Source organism: Candoia aspera, chromosome 8, assembly GCF_035149785.1.
Source record: "Candoia aspera isolate rCanAsp1 chromosome 8, rCanAsp1.hap2, whole genome shotgun sequence".
Classification (NCBI taxonomy): domain Eukaryota; kingdom Metazoa; phylum Chordata; class Lepidosauria; order Squamata; family Boidae; genus Candoia; species Candoia aspera.
Genome location: NC_086160.1, coordinates 65,897,991 through 65,918,450, shown reverse-complemented (window position 1 = coordinate 65,918,450; position 20,460 = coordinate 65,897,991). Strand labels below are relative to the sequence as shown.

General features: G+C 39.3%; 1 protein-coding gene across 1 annotated transcript in view; it reads right to left on the bottom strand.

Moving 5' to 3' along the window:
* Nucleotides 1-2,518: 2,518 nt before the first annotated feature.
* WDFY3 (WD repeat and FYVE domain containing 3) overlaps nucleotides 2,519-20,460 on the bottom strand; it is a 146,208-nt gene continuing 128,266 nt past the window's right edge. The window contains exons 57-66 of the mRNA XM_063309907.1: nucleotides 17,738-17,885; nucleotides 16,362-16,516; nucleotides 15,472-15,630; nucleotides 14,235-14,414; nucleotides 12,742-12,924; nucleotides 12,143-12,239; nucleotides 11,061-11,396; nucleotides 9,767-9,878; nucleotides 7,570-7,767; nucleotides 2,519-6,785 (exon numbers count right to left, since the gene is read on the bottom strand). Of these exons, the coding sequence (XP_063165977.1) occupies nucleotides 6,665-6,785; nucleotides 7,570-7,767; nucleotides 9,767-9,878; nucleotides 11,061-11,396; nucleotides 12,143-12,239; nucleotides 12,742-12,924; nucleotides 14,235-14,414; nucleotides 15,472-15,630; nucleotides 16,362-16,516; nucleotides 17,738-17,885 (1,689 nt within the window). The 3' untranslated portion in view covers nucleotides 2,519-6,664. The remainder of the gene's footprint in view (nucleotides 6,786-7,569; nucleotides 7,768-9,766; nucleotides 9,879-11,060; nucleotides 11,397-12,142; nucleotides 12,240-12,741; nucleotides 12,925-14,234; nucleotides 14,415-15,471; nucleotides 15,631-16,361; nucleotides 16,517-17,737; nucleotides 17,886-20,460) is intronic.

The window sequence follows — 20,460 nt, the reverse complement described above, 5'->3', positions numbered from 1 at the left end:
TGTAAATGGGGAATATTGCTAATATTTAAACAGTGAGGATTCCTTGTAACATTTCCTTGGTAATATGGAAGCAGCAGTAGCGTTTGTCCTTTCTGTATTGCTCCATGATTAGCAAAAGCTGGTTATAATACGGGAACTACTGATTTTTTCTCAGTACTTGGAGTAGCCATGATTGTTTTGGCAAACATACAGAGCCCTGGGGCTGGGCTCAGGTTCTCTGCTTGAGCATTGAAAAACACATTTGTGATACTGAGAAATCTGCATGGAACTGGGGTTCTCTGAATATGTCCATTGTCCAGCCCACTTAGCATCCACCCTCTTTTCTTCCAGTTGTGATGATTGTAAAGTCAGGCATCTGGACATCTTCAGATGATAGTTTTGTAGAAGAGCCATCCTTGTGCTCATACTACTCTCTTGTTCAGGCAGTGCAAGAGGTAGACCGTAAGCTCTGCTGAAAGTACTTAGGCATTTGGGGTGAGGCAAGAGCTTCCCACATCTGAAACTTCTGGGTAGGTTCCGTTTCTTCCGGTTGCATAAAATACTCGTTTGGCAGGGAACACTGTACAGAATTAGTCCTGTGGCTGCCATTCCATATCCTCCTCTATGTTCAGAGAGGTGGGGTGAAGAAAGTATTTTAAGTGGGACTCCTGTGTAGATGAAACACATTAGAACCCTTTAGATTTCTAATGTGCTATTGTCAGCTTTCACACGAAACAAGTAGGATCGTGCCCAGTGGACTCGGCTGTTTAATGAGAAAAACAGGGCAGAGACCATACCTAACAGAGATGCTGGCCTCAGATTGAAGATCAATAGGGATACTTGCACTGAAGTAAACCAGTCATTAGTATGCCTGTAAAAAGCAAGGTTTAAAGAGTTTTCTTTAGAAAACATGCCTTTTCCATCTTGATGGTGAATCATAAAAACATGTAAAGTTTAGTTTTAATATAAAATTGTAACTTTTGAGTTATGTTTGTGTGATTTTTACAGATTTATTTAAATGAGTTTGTATTTAAGCAACTGAATGCAGAAGAATTAAACCTGCCAGCTTTGTTTGCACTGTGAAGGGACACCACTGTATAATGCTGCTATTCCTTAAAGTGAAAAAGCCTTCTTGGTAATATTAGTTGTGCTCCAGCATCTTTTTATGTTCAGGGTAACTTTGAAGTAAGACTCTTTTCGGTGACAGTGTAAAATACTACAATAAACTGCTGCAAAAAAACATTACAAAAGTTGTTTATATATGTATTCACACATATATAAGAAGCAGTACCAATAAGAAGCCTTTCACAAAGGATGAGTTTTGCTGTATAAGTTTAGTGAAAACACCTGGAAAAGTAAATGTCTGACTTGTGCCGGCTGAATTAGTGTACTGGAATTTTTTTTTTTTTAAGAATACAGTTCACCTTCAGGTTTTTCTTTACATTACATGCAAGAAACTTTTTCAGCAATCTCTATTCTAACAGTGTGACCCAAAGGAAACTCTTCCCTTATATCTGCCTTTAATTGCACTTTTCAGTAAAATACTGCTTGTTCAGCAAAATTGTGCATAGTGTAAATGTTCGACATTGAGATGTGTTTTGACTCTTTTGTAGAACTGAGCTGGAGATAATAAAGCTCTGATGAAAAAAGCAACATCATTTTGTGTGTGTGAAAAGTATTTACAGACTGCAGTTGATAACTTCTGCTTTAATTCCTCAAGAAGGTAACTGATGCCAGGTTACTCAGTGAGCCTAATGGAAAAGATATATTTTGAACCTTGTTTTGGTATTTAATAGCCAATATAAACCTGGTTAACAAAAACAATTACTGTTTACTCATGTGTGCCCAAATAAACCTATTTTGATGTAATGGTCTGATTCAAACAGTATGCTATGACAACAGGCTCCTAAAACTTACTGAAGCACAAACTACCGATCCCACTTTAACCTACTGCAAATCCAGGCTACCACTGTACCATGCAGGCCTGATTTTCTACAGCATTTTTTTTTTCACTCTGTCAACAGACCTCTTAATAGGAAGGCGACTTAATGCAATATGGTTTTGATTGAAATGCACAGCAGGAAAAAAAAGCGTTTACTTACAAAAATCAGCTAAATTCTCTTCATCCATTGATGAAAAAACATTTACTATTTGATCCAAAACTCCCTAAAGAGAAAAAAATACAGTGCTGTTTACAAATATCATGCACTGTTTCAAAGTAGAATGAAAATTTATTGTGTGTACTACGATAACATGTGGAACTGTGCTAAGAACCGATGTAGCCAGACAACCAAGTAATTTTTCTCTTGCATACAGTATTGTGAAATTGCTTGAGAGGTGAGAACCTATTACAAATTAGAGCAACTTGGGAAGAGCGCCGGAAAATGATCACTAAAAAGTTACATATTTCATAGCCTCTTAATTGGGTTGCCTATGGTTACAAAAGCTGTAGGGTTTATAAGAGATGCCCCTACCCACAAAACACCTATTATTTTCTGAGAGCAATTAAGCCACACCAGGAGGCTTCAACTTGTTTACTGTGTAGAGTATTTTTTAGATAACCAACAGCCCAAGTTCCTAGTTAATTAGAATCATGCCATGATTCCAATTCATTGTTTTCATTTCACTATGTCTTATAATTTTTTGAAATAAAGCAGATTTGGAATGGGAATGTATCAAGCACAATTGCAGTTTATTTAAGAGGAGTATCATAATTATGGTAAAAAGTTCCAAGTAAGTTCAAGGACATGGATTCTTCAGACATCATGCTTCCTTTTGGTGCTACTAAAGCACAAGATATAAACTTCAGAGCCTTAAATACCGTGATTTTTATTACTGAATAATGCAAGTTTCTGGAAAGCTCACTTTTCATTAAACAGCCCTGTACTCTTATCACTGCAACAACTCAGGGACAAAACAATTCAGTACTTTGTATTAGCTTAATTTGCACTGGCTGAACATTTGAGTTACTTTGATTTTTTTGGTGGGGCAGGAGTTTGACTTGGCTGGAAATAGAATTCTTGGTATGTGAGCCCTGTCCACTGGTTAAAATAGCTATTTCAAAAGTTGGTTATACAATTTTTCAAAGAGATCTAAACAGAAAACTTGGTGGTAAATAGCAAGTATTTATTTGAAATGAAAAAAAAGGTACCTGAACTATTGCATTTAATCATGTATTGTATTTGTGTTACTCTACCTTTTTGCATTGGAGACAAATATACAATAAAACATTCAGATACCACAGATTGCACACTAGATAGTAATTCTTCAGGCCTTTTACATAACCACCAAAAACAGATATTGGATTCTTCAATATAGTACAAAAGTCCACCCCTCCAGTCCTAGCCAGTTCGGTTTACTCCTGTTGCTGTACAGATAAATGGCCATTTACCCCAGGGCTTACAAATTAATAACAGGACAAAAAAATATACATTATACTGACACAAAAAGTCAGTTGTGTTAAGTCATGCAACAAGTAACCAAACTTGCTGAAATTAAAAATATTTTCTAAAAACAGTTTTAACTGCATAAATATTTTTTATACACAGTTCATTTACCAAAACCAAAGGAGTCTGAAACAATACAAAGCAAAAAAAAAAAATTCCTACTAATTTTTATACATAAGAAAGTGCAAAATAATGTCTCTAAAAGTGTTTTGCTCTTGGACTGGCAGATGACAGGTGGGGCTGCCACTCTCACCTTCTTAAGCATGAACACTACAGTCACACGTTACAAACAAAGATTGAGCGCATGGACACCTTCAGGAAGAATCAGGACTGAAGAACGAGGCGGGATGAGGCGCGCTGCTTGACAGTGCAATGGGCTATTCAGCTGCTGCTCAACCAATGTTCAGTTACAAAAAGCACTGATTTATTGAGTCTAGCCCAGGGTTTCTCAACCTCGGCATCTTTAAGACGTGTGGACTTCAACTCCCAGAATTCCCCAGCTATGGAATTCTGGGAGTTGAAGTCCACACATCTGAAAGATGCTGAGGTTGAGAAGCGCTTGGCTAGAACATTCTGATAAACATTTATGGGACTGTGGAAAAAAGTGATCTGAATTACAGTAGCAGCTGATGGGCTGTCAGGGCTTCACTACACCAAAGAATTGTATTGCTTGGTATCCATTTATTCCAGTGGGACTTGAAGGGGCTTCAAGGTAGGTAACATTGGAATGAATGGTGTCACACCGTTTCTTGGTGCAGAGGAACCGCACATTTTCCTCTCTCATCAACAGGATGCAACTTTGTAGTTACCCTTTGAGTATACAAATAAGGGTAGAAATCTGGAAGATTTCATCCCCAGTCAAGTAGCTAAGGAGTTCAGCACACTGAATTTTAAATACAAGTATACACATTTAACCATGCTGCCACACAGGAGAAAAGTCACCTTCCATCTGAGAAGACCAAATGTAAAAAGTGTAGAATAACACTGGTACAATATGTCGATGTACTCAAAACTAGGAAAATAAAAACAAAACAAAAAACAGTAAACATTGCTACGTATCTTCTAATGAGCCAGCATTAGTTGCGTCTATGATGTTAGTGCCATCCAGTGCTTAGAATTTTATCTGGAGGAATTCATTAAGAATTAAAAAAAAAAAATCTCAAGATAAAAAAGACAACTTTCAGGTTAAGATCTTCCAAGTTAAATTATGTTTAGTTTTTCCTCCTTGGGGGGGGGGGGAGAACTTTCAGTGGAGTGAAGATGACTGAGAGAATTTCAACACGGTTTTCTTTTTACAGATATCATGGTTGCAATTTAGAAACTTTTGCTGATAGGCTGAGTTCAATAACCACATAAGCAGCTCAGTGCCTGTGCTTACAGGGTCTATGTTAATCTAGCATAACCTAAGAACTTTGGAGATCCTACCTAAAAAAAAAAAGTACTGAGTAACTTTGCAGATATCAAACTTGGCAGCATTAAGCCAAGCAAAATAGCTGTTAGTCCCATGCTGATTTTAACAGAAACATCCAGTGGCAAAGTAACTTTCAGAAACCTGTGTGTGCTCATATGGAAGGACTCTCTTTGGGGACCTGAAGTACACTTACAATAGCCACAATTAAGCCTTGCAGTCCATCATAACTATTAAAAATATCATCAAACTCCAGACTTAACCTAATCACTGCATTAATCTCTCACCAGGGATGTTTAGGCAGACAAAACTGCTCCGTGCAAACTATTCAGATTGCTGTCAATTCTTTTTTCTCCCAACTGAAGTGTTACAAATCACAATGTTTTCTGTTGTGCTATATTCCATTTCATTTCATGATGTGCCATGTTCTTTTTGAGTTTTAATTTTTTTTCTGCTTCTGCCTTAGCACAGTTAAAAGGCAGTAACAGTAATCTCATCATTCGTTTACAAAAAACAAAATAAAAAACAGTACATGGAAAAAAAGAAAACACCACATTTCAAAGCCTCACTGCACAGAGATGTTGTTTGATTGGATCTGAGCTGTATATTTTTCACTGTATCATAAATGCTAATATATAAAAGAGTTGAATTTATGTCCTCTAAGCAAACCAATGAATGGTGAAGTTGACCTAAAATTGGGTGTAACATCAGGCCCAAGCCCCAAGTAAAGGAGCAAGTCTGAATTTAATTTTGCAACTCTTTGGGACCCCTCTAAGCATTGTCCACTTGTATAGACAAAGTTTCCAAGTCCATTTTGCAAAAAATACCTAAGAGAAAAACAATGGTCCATTTGTTTTCTTTGGAAAAACAAAAAACAAAACAAAAAGAATTAAATCTGATTTTCATGCAAGCCATTTACTACTGTCTGAAGTAAGACTTGCCTTTGCCATATCTGGATTAGCTGATTACTTACAACGGGAAAGAATGAGCAAGCAGCAAGGTCCACACTGTATTAAAAACAGACCTTATTAAATATGAAGACAGATTCTAAATAGCTGTATTAAAAATGCAACAAAAAGTGGGGGTGTTTTTGGTTATCTTACAGTTAAGAATAAAATATCTGAAGTCCTTGTGCCCCAGACAAAAGGACTGTTTCCCCCTCCCCCTCTTCAAAATAGCTTGGCTTAAGTTAAACCATGTGAGTAACTGAAAGGATCATGCAGCTGGAATAGTAAAGAAAAAAATACAGATAATGCCTCTTGATGCTTTTTCTTTTTTCTTAAAAAAAATCATGTTTAAGTAGATGAGCTAAAGAAGAGATGCAAAGTATAGTGGTCTCAAGTCCCATGTAACAGCAGTTCAGTTCGTATTTTGATAAAAAGGCCGTTTTATCTATTTACAATATCCACAGTTTGCTTGCAAAGAAGGCAAATTTACAACTATCTTCTAAAAAGCCTTCTGCTTCTTGCAACCCAAATAAAGTGACTAACTACAAAATCAAGATGGAACAAGAGATGGTTAATGATGCATCTTCTTAGTAGAGAAGAGGGGAGGGTCTTGAGGGCCCTTAATGCAGTTGGGGCAACCACACCCCTCCCACCAGATCCTCGCTGATTGGGTGAAAACTTCCAGCTCCGTCTCTGCAAAGGTACCCACAAAACCATTAATGATCCCTTTTGCTTGCAGTGTTTTAGTATGAAGATCACACGGGAGGAGCAAACGCTGCAATCCCTTTGAATGTGCTCCACAGTCCAGTAATTCATTCGTTAGCTGAGTTCTTGCTGGCCCTGCAATGTGAAGTCTGGGATTTGCATTATTTATCTCGACTTCGTTAATTCCAGGATCCCTCCTCTGGGCCTCGCTCGTGCTGCAAATTGTAGTAACAGTTCTGGCAAACCCGCACAGGGGAGGAGATTTTCAACCGCTTGATTTCAGACTGAAAACGGCTGCACCTGAAAAAGAAACGAGGGATTAAGGTCTGTTTCTCTTCCTGCAACCAGTCGTTGTTCAGCGTCAGACTCTTGTTCAATGTCAAAGTCTTGTTCCCTGTAAGGCAGAGCTACACAACTTGTGTCGGGGAGGATACACACCCGCCTTTGCATGGTATGTCAGGGGCCCCATTCCAAAAGAATGGAGCCATATATAAAAGATTTTACGAAGTGGAGGGCAATAGGATTCCTTGGTGGAGGACAGAGCCCAGGTGATGCTGCAGTTGGTGTGGGGGATGTGGCCCAGAGGAATGGAGGCAGCAGGTGTAGGATGAGGCTGAGAAGCTTGCGACTCCTGTTAACATCGTAAACAGCCCAGAGTCCCCTTGGTGTGAGGAGATGGGCGGTGACAAATTTATTAAACAAACAAACAAACATTGTCCAGTTGTAAGGGGGTAGCTGGGGTAGGAGGAGGCACAGAGCAGTGAAGGAGGATGAGACTGGCAGCAGTAACAGGAGTTAGGATTTGGGCAGGGGGAGCCATAAGCTGGTCCATCTACATTCTAGGAGAACGTTAACGTGGAAGAGGAAGGAATACTCAACTGGCCAGCCATTTATGCCAGCTTCTCTAGGATAAGTGAAGTAAAAAGGGCCATGAATCCCTTTTTTTTTTTTAAAGCAGAAAGAACAATCACCTAATTTTTTTATTAGACCAGATGAAGCTGATACCCTGCTAAAAGTTTTTGGACACTTGCCAAGAATCATTTGGATACAGAGAAGCGGAGGACTTAACCGTGGTGGTTCTCACTTCTGACAGAAGAGTTGTCCACAGTTCCTGCAATGGTGACGCCTTTCGGTGAGAGAAAACCGGACCGAGCAGCTGGAGCAACTGTCTCCTCCCTCGTCTTTCACCCAGTGGTCTGCTGCAGAGCGGCCAGGTTGGTCGCTCACGGACCAGCTGAACACTCTGCCTCTGCTGTCACCTACAAGAATCCTGCTGTGATCTCTGGAAGAGACGTGCATGTATTAGCCCTCAGTCAAAGGCTGTAGCTGAAGAGGAGGATGTACCTGAGGAAGCCAGCAGGCCAAAAGAAACCAGGCCTGTCTTGCAACATCTCTCCATTACCATTTTTAAAAAAGGCACTAGCACAAGAACACAACTAAGGGCCACGTAGCCGAGCATCTTGTTAAAACACCCCGGAAGAGGGGAAGGAAGGAAGGAAGGAATGTGGATGCAACGTCTCATCATGTAATACGAAATGTCGTAATACAGTCCAACAGCTGGTGTGCTATATAAGTAGTCATCAGTTATAATTAAACCACCCCTGGGACGACCTTAAATTAATATTTTTTCTATTAAATGTATTAGTTTTTCAAATCTATCCTGTGTTTAGAAGCAGCTCATATAAAGATGTTTTAAGTCTATCAACCATAAACAGAATCTCACATTTCAACAACAAAGCAAGGCCAAAGATTATGGATTTAAAAAGCACTCTTTTAAACAGTCTCAATGCCAATATCATCAAACATGAACCAGTGTAGTATAAAATTGAAAATGGGAGCCCAGCTTGAAGCCCCCTTAAACATCGAGCTCACGGGATGACCTGGGGCCAGCTATGGTCTCCCTATCCAGTCTGCCTCACACAGTTGTTTTGTGGAGATAAAATTAGGGAAGTTCCCCAGGTAAGCTCATTTAAACTGTCCAAGAAAAATGATATTATGAACAAAAATAACAAATCATAACCTATTAAACCAGTGTTTCTGAACCTCGGCAATTTTAAGAGGTGTGGACTTCAACTCCCAGAATTCCCTAGCCTGCCATGCTAGCTGGGGAATTCTGGAAGTTGAAGTCCACACCTTTTTAAGTTGTCAAGACTGAAAAACACTGTATTAAACAGTATTATTTGATTATCAAATCCAGGCCTCTGTTCTTGAAAAACTGGAAAGTCGATGAAGATTCTCAGTCATCCAGGTGAAATTGTCTGTAGGTTGAGACATGGCAACTGGATTTCTTTCTTTTTGGTTGAATCATTTCGCTGCTTGTCCAAGCAGCTTCTTCAGTCTGGGCAAAGGCTGGTAAGGAGACCCCATATATATGTCTTCCAGGGTGTCTTCATTGTCCCTACACCTGAATGGCTTGTTAATTGGGCCATGGAAATGGGGACTGTCTTTGGGATGTCTTACTCCTAAATTCCTCGCTCATCCCCAAGTGGATCATTAAGAGTGGCCTTCCTGGTGGACTTGTGGTCTTAATCTTCCTGGGGACTAATGAAAGAGCAGCATTGTCTCTGGGATTTAGGAGTAAGACATCCCAAAGACAATCCCCACTTCCATGGCCCAATTAACAAGCCATTCAGGTGTAGGGACAATGCAGACACCCTGGAAGACATATATATGGGGTCCCCTCACCAACCTTTGCCCAGACTGAAGAAGCTGCTTGGACAAGCAGCAAAACATTTCAACCAAAAAGAAAGAAATCCAGTTGCCATGACTCAACCTACAGACAATTGGAAAGAGAGTAAGCACATTTCACCAGTGATCCTTCCGTTGTATTCCAAATCACTTTTCAACCTCATAGTTAACAGGACCCAACCATATATGCATGTTTTATTTCTACAGTTCTTTTAGAGCTGCTGAAGGACATTTCTCAATGAAATAGGCTTTTAGTATTTTATTAACATTTCATATTGTTCAGAATTTTCTGAGGCCTTGCTTCCTTTTGTTACCGGTCACATAAGCCAACCAAATACCCCTGTAAGCTTGCAAGTAGGACTCAATGTGATGGTCATCCCTGTGTTCTCAGAACTAGATGGCTTAATTCAACTATCTTGGCTAGTAGCCTCTTTATCATGAATCAGTTTAATGCCATTTTCAGCCAGATCACAGGAACAGGCTTCCTTTTTCTATTTTGTTTCAGGTGATCTGAAGTCTAAATGCATTACTGAGCCTTCTGCTGCATTCTAAAGAGCTATGTGAAAGCAATTAAAAGAGGGCAACCCACTTACTTGGAGATGGCCAGAGCTGTGATTTCTGCAGGATGTGCATTGTCCTTGCGATCAAAGGCAGTGTGCATAGTTAATTTGCTCCTGAATACTAGCTGCCTCTCCCATCTGTAGCCTAAGAATAGACACAGATTGTAAGGTCAGCATATATGGAAGGCAGGCAGGTGCAGAAACTACTGACACCACATCTCCAAAAAGAAAATTTAGCACTTTGAGTGGAAGCAGGGGTATGCAAATCTGTGGGCTATGGAGCAGCCGATCCTTTTTCAGAACATACCACAGGGCTAAGAGGAAGAAAAGGATACCAATTCCCTAACATGGATGGACAAAAGAAGAGAAATTCCCTAACGCCTATGTCTTCTTCTAATAAGTAAATAAATAACTTTATTGTTGTAACTACAGGTCATAAAATAAGAATGTAATAAAATACAATACAATAAAATGAAATGATAATAAAATAAAATAGTGAAATTATAAAACAAAGTAATAAACGAAGCATTAGATATTAAAAGGTTACAACAAAATAAAGTCAAAGCTACAATTAAGAACTTAAGTATTTCTTCCTAGCTTTAAATGAGAGCAGAGCAAAAGTAGCAACTTGGTTGCTGACAGTTGGAAACACATCTGCAGGAAGACGAATCCGTTTTTCAAGATTAGGACCCTTGAGTTCATCTGCCATTAATAATTTGGCCCTGATCTCGTTGTAAATGGGGCAGTGGAGGACATCACGGATAATGTCCTCCACTTGACCAACACCACAAGGACAGAGGCGTTGTTCGACAGGGTGCTTGCAAAATCTCCCTTGGAGATATGCAGAGGGCATGGTCTGCAGGCGAAGGGATGTTAAAGCCCTTCTCAGTGAGGCACTGGTTACATTAACCAGGTACTGGGAGAGCATTCTGTGTTTTTTATAACGATGATACCAAGATGGGAATTTGGGTGATTCTTCTTCTAATACAGAACAGATGTTTGTGAGACTGACAGTTCCCATTTAGCTTGTAGGAGGCATTATGTTTTCTTTGACAACTATCCTGGATCAACATACACGTTTGGATCCATTTAAAATTCCTTCATTTTCATGAAAGAAAGGCTGCAACATTCTGGAAGCTGCACAAAAACATGACACACAACTACCAAATCAAGCCAACCATTCTCTACTGTAACTCCCTCCTACTTCCCCTACCTTTAGACATGGTGCTGTTTCGGAAAGAAAAATCTCCATCCTCTACGTGCTAAAATACATTAAGCCAGCATCCACATCACATCTAATTTTGTATTTTACAAGGACGTCTGATACCTGGTTTGAGTTTGCTGTAATGCCGTAATTCCCCTTGGCTAGCGTTTGGTTGGTTTGCTGGACCATGAGAATATCCCTTTGCTTGTCCATCAGAATAGTTCACAAAAATGAAGCCATCTTTTTCATCCAAGCTTAGCTGGTCAGACCAACGCCTTGAGTCATCAGAGCTGGTGTCTACTGACCATGCAGCTGCTGCGCGAGCTGAGGATGACCGAGGCCTATGACCAGCATTGCTCTGCTGGGTCTGGCTCTCGGGCAGCTGTGCATCCTGGGCAGGGGCCTGGTCCTCTGCTTCAGAATCACTGCTATCTTCATCGGGACCTTCCTGTCCTTCTACTTGGAAGGCAAAAATAAATGCTTTAGTAGTAACACTACTCATGGATCACTTTTTCTTGAGCCCCACAATAATTGCTTTATAAAGTAAAGGAAGATTCAATTTTTTTATACCATTTATTTTGCACTTTATTTTTTAAAATCTATGTTGACCTGTGTTAACATGCTAGGACGACTATGGTGACTGGCTAACATACCTAAGTGGCTACTCACAGACTCACTCTTACCACATTAAATACAGACAATGCTTTTCAGTGCTTGAAATGGCTGAATATGTGCATTGCCTAAGCTAATAGCCAGTAGCTGGGGAGTGGAGAAAGTGACATATGGCTTTGTGGTGTTCTTTTTCAATACAGGTTGAAAACCAATGATATTTATTATCAAACAAGAGTAAATTATGGACTAATTCATGTCCATGAGTGCCTAACAACCCCATACCATTTGCAGGAACTTGATAGCTGTTTCTTTTAATTTGATTCACGAAGGAAGGGGGGAAAAAGGCACTTGTATTAATTCTCTCCCTGGTTGATTTGCAGCACCTTAGAGCATTATCCAGTGGACACAAACAACCTCTTCATGCATGAGAGAAAGCTTTCAAGCATCTGAATCCTCCATTCCACCTTTGTCCTAAACGTTTCACTTGTTCTAAACCCACATATCAATTTTTCTTAAACTGCAATCTGATCATAAATCACTGTATTTCACAACTGAAAAGAAAGAAAGAGAATTTAGAAGGTAAAATAAAGCACCTATTTGTGGTTCTAGGCACTCTTCCTGCATGTCAAGCATCTCCACAGGTTCAGGGGCTGGAGTTTCTGGGACCTGTAGAAATTCCATCCGCCAGAACTAGGAATGACAGATACACAGATAGTGGAACTGAGATAATATCCTTTAATGTATATTACTTTTATTAGCTTAGCTTTCTTTCTACTAATCTGCTAGGGCAAATCATAGTTCATTAAAATACGTAAGAATTAGTATTTTGAACATTTAAATTAAAACCAACTCCATTCTCATAAATACATCCAATAAAAAAGGGTTTAGAAGAGGAGTAATGAATAGAGCCATTATAGTATTAAGGAAATCTACAGAAATTGCAACTATGTAATGGGAAATCCTAGAAAGTTATTTCATGATACAACTTAAAATAGTAGCTCAAAACTAAGAATTAATTTATTTTTCTGTTTCTTCCAAACACAGCTACCAGCTAAAATAATGATGGCCTTCAAGTGGATATACATGTATGATAAATTGCTCAGACAGTACGAAGGTATAAGGAAGAGGGGAGAAATCCTGCTCTGTAAACAAGTCTTTAAGCATAGGTTGCTATTTCACTGCTGGTACTTACTCGGACCACTCCATCCGAATGCCCAGTGACAATAACATTCTGAGTATCCCACTCATTCATTTCTGACATGCAGCAACAGAGGATCTGCTGGCTGCGTCCAGTGAAAGTATTCACACTCACTATGGGGTTCCCATTAATGCTCCAGACGTGAATGTATGTCCCTGCGCAGGATACAATGTCACCCTAAAAAAAAGAGGAAATCAATTTAGACAGAAAAAGTCTTCAACAAAGAATGATTTCTTTCTAACTTCAACTGTGGCATTCACAACCAGCTTGGATGAAAAAAAAAGCTTCTGAAGAACAAGGGCATGATTAATCTGGTGACTAAAAATGTTTTAATTTATGCAACCCCATTAGACAGTAGGACATAGACCAGAGATTGCAGAGGTCAAAGTCCCCTTCATCTGTCCCCTTTACTGCACTGGCATGGAAGTCATGGTCCTCTCACTGCAGTAACATTGAGAAACTATATGGTACCTTGAACAAGGTCATTTTGCAACTTTTTGTTCCAATCACCATTTGGGAATGACATCACAACAAGATCCTACCTACGCAGGGACAAGTATTCAACCATTATTGTGGGTTGTAGCTTCCACAGCCACTGAAATAACAGGATTATTGGGTGCTAAAATGATAAACAATAGTTTCAGAAGGGGAAGGGTTAAAAAAAAGTTTCATTCTCCACATACAAGGTATGTTTCTAGAACCACCCAGCATTCTACTTTTTTGGGACAGTAACATCACAAAGCACACTGAAAGTCCTGAGATGATTTCAGGATATTTTCATTTAATACAGTCGTTAGAAACTGCCTCTACGTTCACCTCTATCTGCAACCAATCCCCACAACCCACTTTTTCTGATTATGCCCACCCTGACATTTCTCAGTGGAAGGACAAAGGAGGAGCATGCTCTATCAGGAAAAGCAAGAAGGAAAACTTCAGGAAGAGTAGCTTTGAGGGGCTTGTGCTGAGGCTGTGGCTCAATCTCAACAGAAGACTATTTTCTTCCTGCCTTCAGCTCAAGAGTTGCTGAAATGATCTGGGCCTCCTTCTCTTAGCTAATCTGTCCCCTGAATGGGCAGGAGAGTGAGTTATTGGCTCCCAGCTAAGTTGCCTTATTGTTCAGTCTTGGTTTCTTCTTTTAGAAGAAACCACTGCCCATCCTCCTGGGATGTTGATGATCTTCAGAGGAAAGAAGAGAGTTAGAAGGGAAAAAGCGAGGGAACAATTCTGGGTCCACTCAGTGCCAATATGCAATCTTGACAAATTGCCTCCAAGACAATGTCACCCCTGATGGAAAACAACAGATTCCCCAGATGATGATCTAATATAACTGTGTATCAACTTTAAAAACATTACCAAGAAGGATATATTGCCTGGAAATATATATGATGTAATATAATGTTTCAAATCTGTTACAATGAATAAAATGCATTACAAAGCCTCATCTCTAATACAGATACTCAGTTTATTAGGCATGGGTTTACTCATACCGTCAGTTCATTAATGCAGAGGGCTGAAACAGGGGCCCTATGACCCCGAAGCTGTGTTACAAAGGAAAGTTTATTCAAATCCCAGATGATGCAGGTACGGTCACATGACCCACTCACAATGATGTGATAGGCCAGCGAAGCTGTTAAACATGTGACTGTCTCAGTGTGGCCAAGCAGTGCCTAAATGCAAAGCAAAACAGAATGAAAAACAAAATCAAGACACACTTTGCAACCACACATCTTGCAAGCAGTTATTCTTCCAGAAGTGTGAAAAACAACACTTGGAAACACATAATTAATAGATTACAGAACACAAAGCTGTATGAAGAAACAATACTATAGGGAAAGTGAGCAAAGAAAAGTTACTTCAAAAAAACTCGGTGAACTGTGCCTAAGGAACAACACAGTCAAAGAATGAAACCAATATAAGATACAATATTTTCAACTTCCTAGTCTTCACACTAGGTGAAGGTCCTAGTACACAATCTACGGACTACCAGATGTTTTGGACCCATAATTTTTTATGACTGTCTGGGGCTTAGAGGAGATGCAATCCAAGACATCTAGAGCAGTGTTTCTCAACCTCAGCAAATTTAAGGCATGTGGACTTCAATTCCCAGAATTCCCCAGCCAGCATTCTGGGAGTTGAAGTCCACATGCCTTAAAGTTGCTGAGGATGAGAACAACTGATCTAGAGGATACCTTGTCAGGATGAGTACAGGATAGACCTCAGTATATTTAACTGGATGTGGCAACCACCTGAAACAGAAATGTGTATCTTATGCAAATATAAGTGGAATGTTTTCCAGCTCAGGCAGAATTCAGAGCACTCTCATTTTCTTCCTTCTGCAAAGGAAGAAACTTCATCAATCTGTCTATGCCAACAACAGGGCAGAACAGAAGGGCAGAACCTTCCCTTTTGGTTCAGACCTATTCAGTGAAAGATTTTGGTTCATCAAAGTTGTCAAATCAGGCTAGATTTTTATAGAGTTTTTATAGATTTTATGTAACTTTCCTGAAATTGTGGAAGATGTCAATACGGTACTTGGGGGAATTCTTCTGCATTTAGAAAAATGGGGAAACTGGTGGCCATTTTCCAAAATGGTGGCAGCCTTGAATAGCTTTTCACACAAAAACTTAATTGCGCTAATTCAGAAATAAATAAAAATAAATAAATAATACTTTCTACAAGTTTTCTGGAAGCCTTTCCAAGATTATACGCAGAAATTTAATTTACCTGCTTAAGAGTGAGCAGTTTGGCCTTTTCCTTGGAAGTGCCCATCTCCCATACACAGACAACTGTGCTGGTCCCTCCAGTAATAACCAGTTTAGGGTTTGGGCAGATGGCACAGAGAACTTGTCCCCACTCCGATAAGCATTCATAAACAGTCACTGCCTGAAAGATGATGAAGGATGAATTGTACATGCACTGACTTTCAGAACAGCATCCAGGTCCAAACATTATATCACTGTGTAAATAATAAGTTGAGGACACTGAAAGAGCACTTGAAAGATCCAAGGCTAATTCTCATAAAGGCAAAAGAAAGCCATAAGCATACATTTTCTGGAGTCCAAGAGCTGGCTTTCTTCTTCTTCCAAAAGGGCACTGGGATGGTAGCAATGAATTGTTAAAACCTCATACAACTAAGGTACTCAGTTTGAAAGCTGAGTTTAGGGACCAGCTTTTTGTTTCTTCATTTAAACCATCATTTACATCCCAATTTTCCTGGCTGTGAGATCAAATTAAGATATCCTAAAGAGTAAAATGGTACAAAAAACACTACTGGACAGAAAAATTTACCAAACCTCAGACTGATTATAAACCTGATTACAAGAAATGTTTTAAATCCCCTCCCAAAAATGGGTTATAGGTGATTGAAACAATGGATGTGCCATCTCTTGACAATCTGGCCAGCTCTGCTCTTTTAAAAGTGAACAACTGTGACTTTATTTATTTGCTAAAGATGCTGAAATGCAAAACCAGACCAGTTTCTCTTTTGTCTAATAGGCAGAATAGGACAATTGTACATATTTATTATGTAACTACATAGTTTCACCAAGCTCCACTCCTGAGACATTATATTTGGCCCAAATAATTCAACTCATTTTTCTATTCAGTATACATACCTTATCCGATTCATAGGTTCCTAACCTACAGCTGAGATCTGCATACCCCCAAGCAAAGGTTTTATTCCAGGTGGGTGGAAGGAGAACTTTATTCATTTCTACAGCCAAAATGCCTTTGTCTGTGCATACTATCTGCCCTACAAGCTCCTTGAGTTCTGTTCAAAGAAAAACAAACAGAGGTAAGCAGGATTCACATTTTTTACCTTTTCATAAAAAACATTTCCCTGAGATTTGATGAAAACCATATGTGAGCACTATGGGCATATAAATGTCTGAATAGTTCTCATGGACTTAAAATTTATTTCTGATAAACTTCTTTTATATTACCAAACTATCAGTAATTGGAAAAGAAAACTTCCAAATATACCAAGGCCTTGAGTACGGTACAGAAATCTGTTGCTCTTCTCTCGGTACTGTGTTTGAAGAATCAAGTTTCAATTCATTATTATATGAATGGTGAAAAAGATGTCAGGTCAAGAGTGGTTTATGGGGATGAGGGGCAGGGATCAATTAAAACCAACAATGGTTAAAAACAATAAATAGAAACACTTAAAACAAAGCTTTGAATGATGCATACTATGTTCATTACCAAAAGAAATGCAAACCAAAATAGCCCAAAGCATAATCAATCATCTGTAGCATAGACACAGCACAAGGCTGGCTTCCAATCTGGAATATATCTGCATATGAAATCAGTAAGCCAATATGAAAATTTGAGATGGCAGGCCAGGTATCTCAGCTGAACTCTGTTGATAAATGTAACACAATCGCTAATGCAGTTTCTGCCTTCTAACATACTTTCTTTTAGAACTACTCCTATGCAGAATAGTAGAGATGTTGATGGAATGGGGTGGGGTTAAGGATGTTAGCCTCATGCTGATCTTCCACACAAATCTGTGTGCATGCCAACCACATTCATTTAAGGCCTTCATTATTTTGAGAGATTATAATTTGTGGGTTTTACCAATGAACACTGCTAACTGTGGTAAAACTAGAATTGAATGTCCAAGATGCAGATATCCCAGACCGGCTCCTACTATGGGTAGGGCCTACAGACTCTAAATGAATGGTGAACAACATTCCATTTTCTTGGACAGTTGTGCATTATTACTCCACGTTCCCTACAATAAGGAACTGTACGTTATTCTAAGAGAAAGCTAAGATACATTAAGAGACTTTTCTCATTGGTTTGCCTGTTTGTAATTTGCTTTTCTTTTAACCTTGGCTCATTCAAAAATGTCCAAGAGCTTCAACTACAAAGATGGTTCAGAGGCCCTTTTCAAGGGCAAATGCTACATTGAGACATTTTCATAAGACAAAGTGGATTACAAATACTATTAAGATAAAGCAAAAGTAAAGAAAATTATCACATATACCCTTCACTGGTGCAAGGGAAGGCTTGAGGTTGTCTAAATGGTGGAAAAAAATCTTGTCGTTTGTAATGCCAGGTGGGACAGAAATTCCACTTATTTCTCCATTAATTCGGCTTTTCACTCGTTTTGGTGGGTGAGGTTTCTTAAATAACTGCAGTAAGAAAGAGAACACTGCAAGCTTAACACCATGATTACACAGACTTGCAGCAAAATTGCATAGTTTGCAGAAGCCTTTCAAAGCATGTCAGTGTCATCCGAAAGTCTTTTTGCAAGTACATGCTGCTATTTAACTTCTCTTTTCCCAGCTCACACACTGACCATCAATTCCACAGTACTTCCATGAGGAGGAACAACAGGAGTCTCTGCTTGAAATACTGGGGTTTTATACCTGCAGTAACAGAAGGGATAGAAAGCAGGCAGATCCCAAAATCACATGGTACCACTCTGTGAGAACAATTCTTGGATGGGTTATCAACATTTTTAGGCAGATTGGGGCCCTGGCTACTTTTGTGACAACTGATGCCCAGGTTTCCTTGTTCGTTTGTTTTTCTTCCTTGATTTGTTTATTTAATTGCTGAGGCTTATGCCCTGCTCAAATAGAGACTCTCGGCAGCTTGTTTTTCTTCTGTTGCCAGGTCTTTCTGGATGGTTAAACTGAAAAGCACAAACTGTTTTGTCAAATGAATCTGTAAGCTGCTCAGGGCTATGCATGCTTGATATTTATCGTCATTTAAATGGACAAATTATGAATAAAAAGAGTTCCATTTTAATTAGACTTCCAGCCCCATTCTGAGAAGGAAACTGGTCTTGCTCTGGTTAAAAAGATTGGTGGAATCAGCACAATGGTTTGGAAGCTGTTAGATCACCCAGTAGCTGTAATACCCTTCTAGGCTGTCTCTGTGAGTTGGAGTGGATGGCTTTATAGTCATTCGGCTCACAGGACAAGGAAGGGTGTTTCCAGACATAAGCTGATTCATTAGCCACAAATGATTCTTACAGGAAGAACATGAATTAACTATGTCTTTATGTCATCTGATAATTTCTTGATTAAGCCACTAAATGTGCTCCATGCGTGCTTCATATGGCAGCCATTAGGACAATATGGAAACTTCAATGAGCTGTTGCAGTAAGTGTTCAGTGTGGAGCTAACCATATAGCATGTAGGGAGCCAGTCTGGTCTAGTAGTTAAGGCACCAGGCTAGAAACCAGGAGACCGGGAGTTCTAGTCCCACTTTAGGCATGAAAGCCGGCAGGTGTCCTTGGGCCAGTCCCTCTCTCAGCCCAACTCACAGGGTGGTTGTTGCAGGGAAAATAGGAGGAGGAGGGAGTATTAGGTATGTTCGCCACCTTGAGTTATTTATAAAAATAATAAAGGCGGGATAAAAAATAATAAATAAATAAAAATAAAATAAAATAAAATAAATGTAGGAAGTTCAGTGAGGCTCACTTTGTTTAAGGAGTTGATTTTGATCTCTACAAACCTATTCCCCAAGAGATGCCTCTCTCATACAGGGGGTCCTCGCTTAATCATGGTTTGGAGTTACAATGGGGCTAAAGTTATTTACGACCCGTCCTTGAAGTTATGACCATCGCACCACCCCTGCATTCACGTGATCGTAATTTGGGCACTTGGCAACCAGCTTGCATTTATGACTGGTTGCAGCGTCCTGCGGTCATGTGATCATAATTCGTGACCTTCACAGCCAGCTTCCGACAAGCCAAATCAATAGGGAACCACTGATTTGCTTAACAACTGCCACAATTCGCTTAACGACCATAGTAAAAATAGTCGTAAAATTGGTCAGGTTATGTGATGCCTTGCTTAACAACTGCATCACTTAGTGACTGAAATTCTGATCCCAACTGTGGTTGTTAAGTGAGGATTACCTGTATATTCTCCCGGCAAAGAAATGCTTATTCACAGGCCACTGCATTTAGTTGCAAGATTATCATAAAAAGCTACAAAAATAGGGTATTTCAGTGGCTGGCATTTTAGAAGTTGCAGGATTATTTGGCATGCTAATTTCAAATAACATACTTGAGTAACTTTAATGCTTCAGAACATACTTCCCCTGGATGTGTGTTTAGCCCGCTCCCTTCTCGCATCTCATAAGATGGAAAAATAGTCCTATTTCTGTGTGCCTTTGGTTCAAATTAATTCACTGTAGATGTTCATTTTCGGTATCTCAGATTAGTTCGTTATATTTCTTTTATGTTTATTCTTACTTTGCTGTATACCATCTAGAGTCTTACTGGTTTGGGCAGTTTACAAATACTGTAGACAAGTAAATAAAATTTAAAATAAACTATGGCTTTTTATATTATTTTAACTTTCCTCTGTATTTTTTTTCTAAAATAAGCACAGCAGTTACTTGTAGTAGTTGATGCAAGTCCCACTAGGCTTACTTGGATGATTAAATAAACAGGACTAACACCAAGTTCTGATAGAGGTCAACAATTACACAGGTAATGCTTGGGGCCCATCTGGACTTGTGAACGCAGGCTCCGACTTGAAACACAACAGAGTTCAGATTCTTGTCGCTCACCCTTCTTCATATCATCATTATCTTAGATGTATACAAAATGACAGCACTCAAAAAAACTGTTTCCTTTTTAAAATTAAAGCATTACGCTTGCAACTGAAAGCCTGAACCTTCTCTAGTGCATTACACGTGTGACACAGACAAAAAAGAGGCAGGGCTTCGATCATGAGGTCATGGCCATCA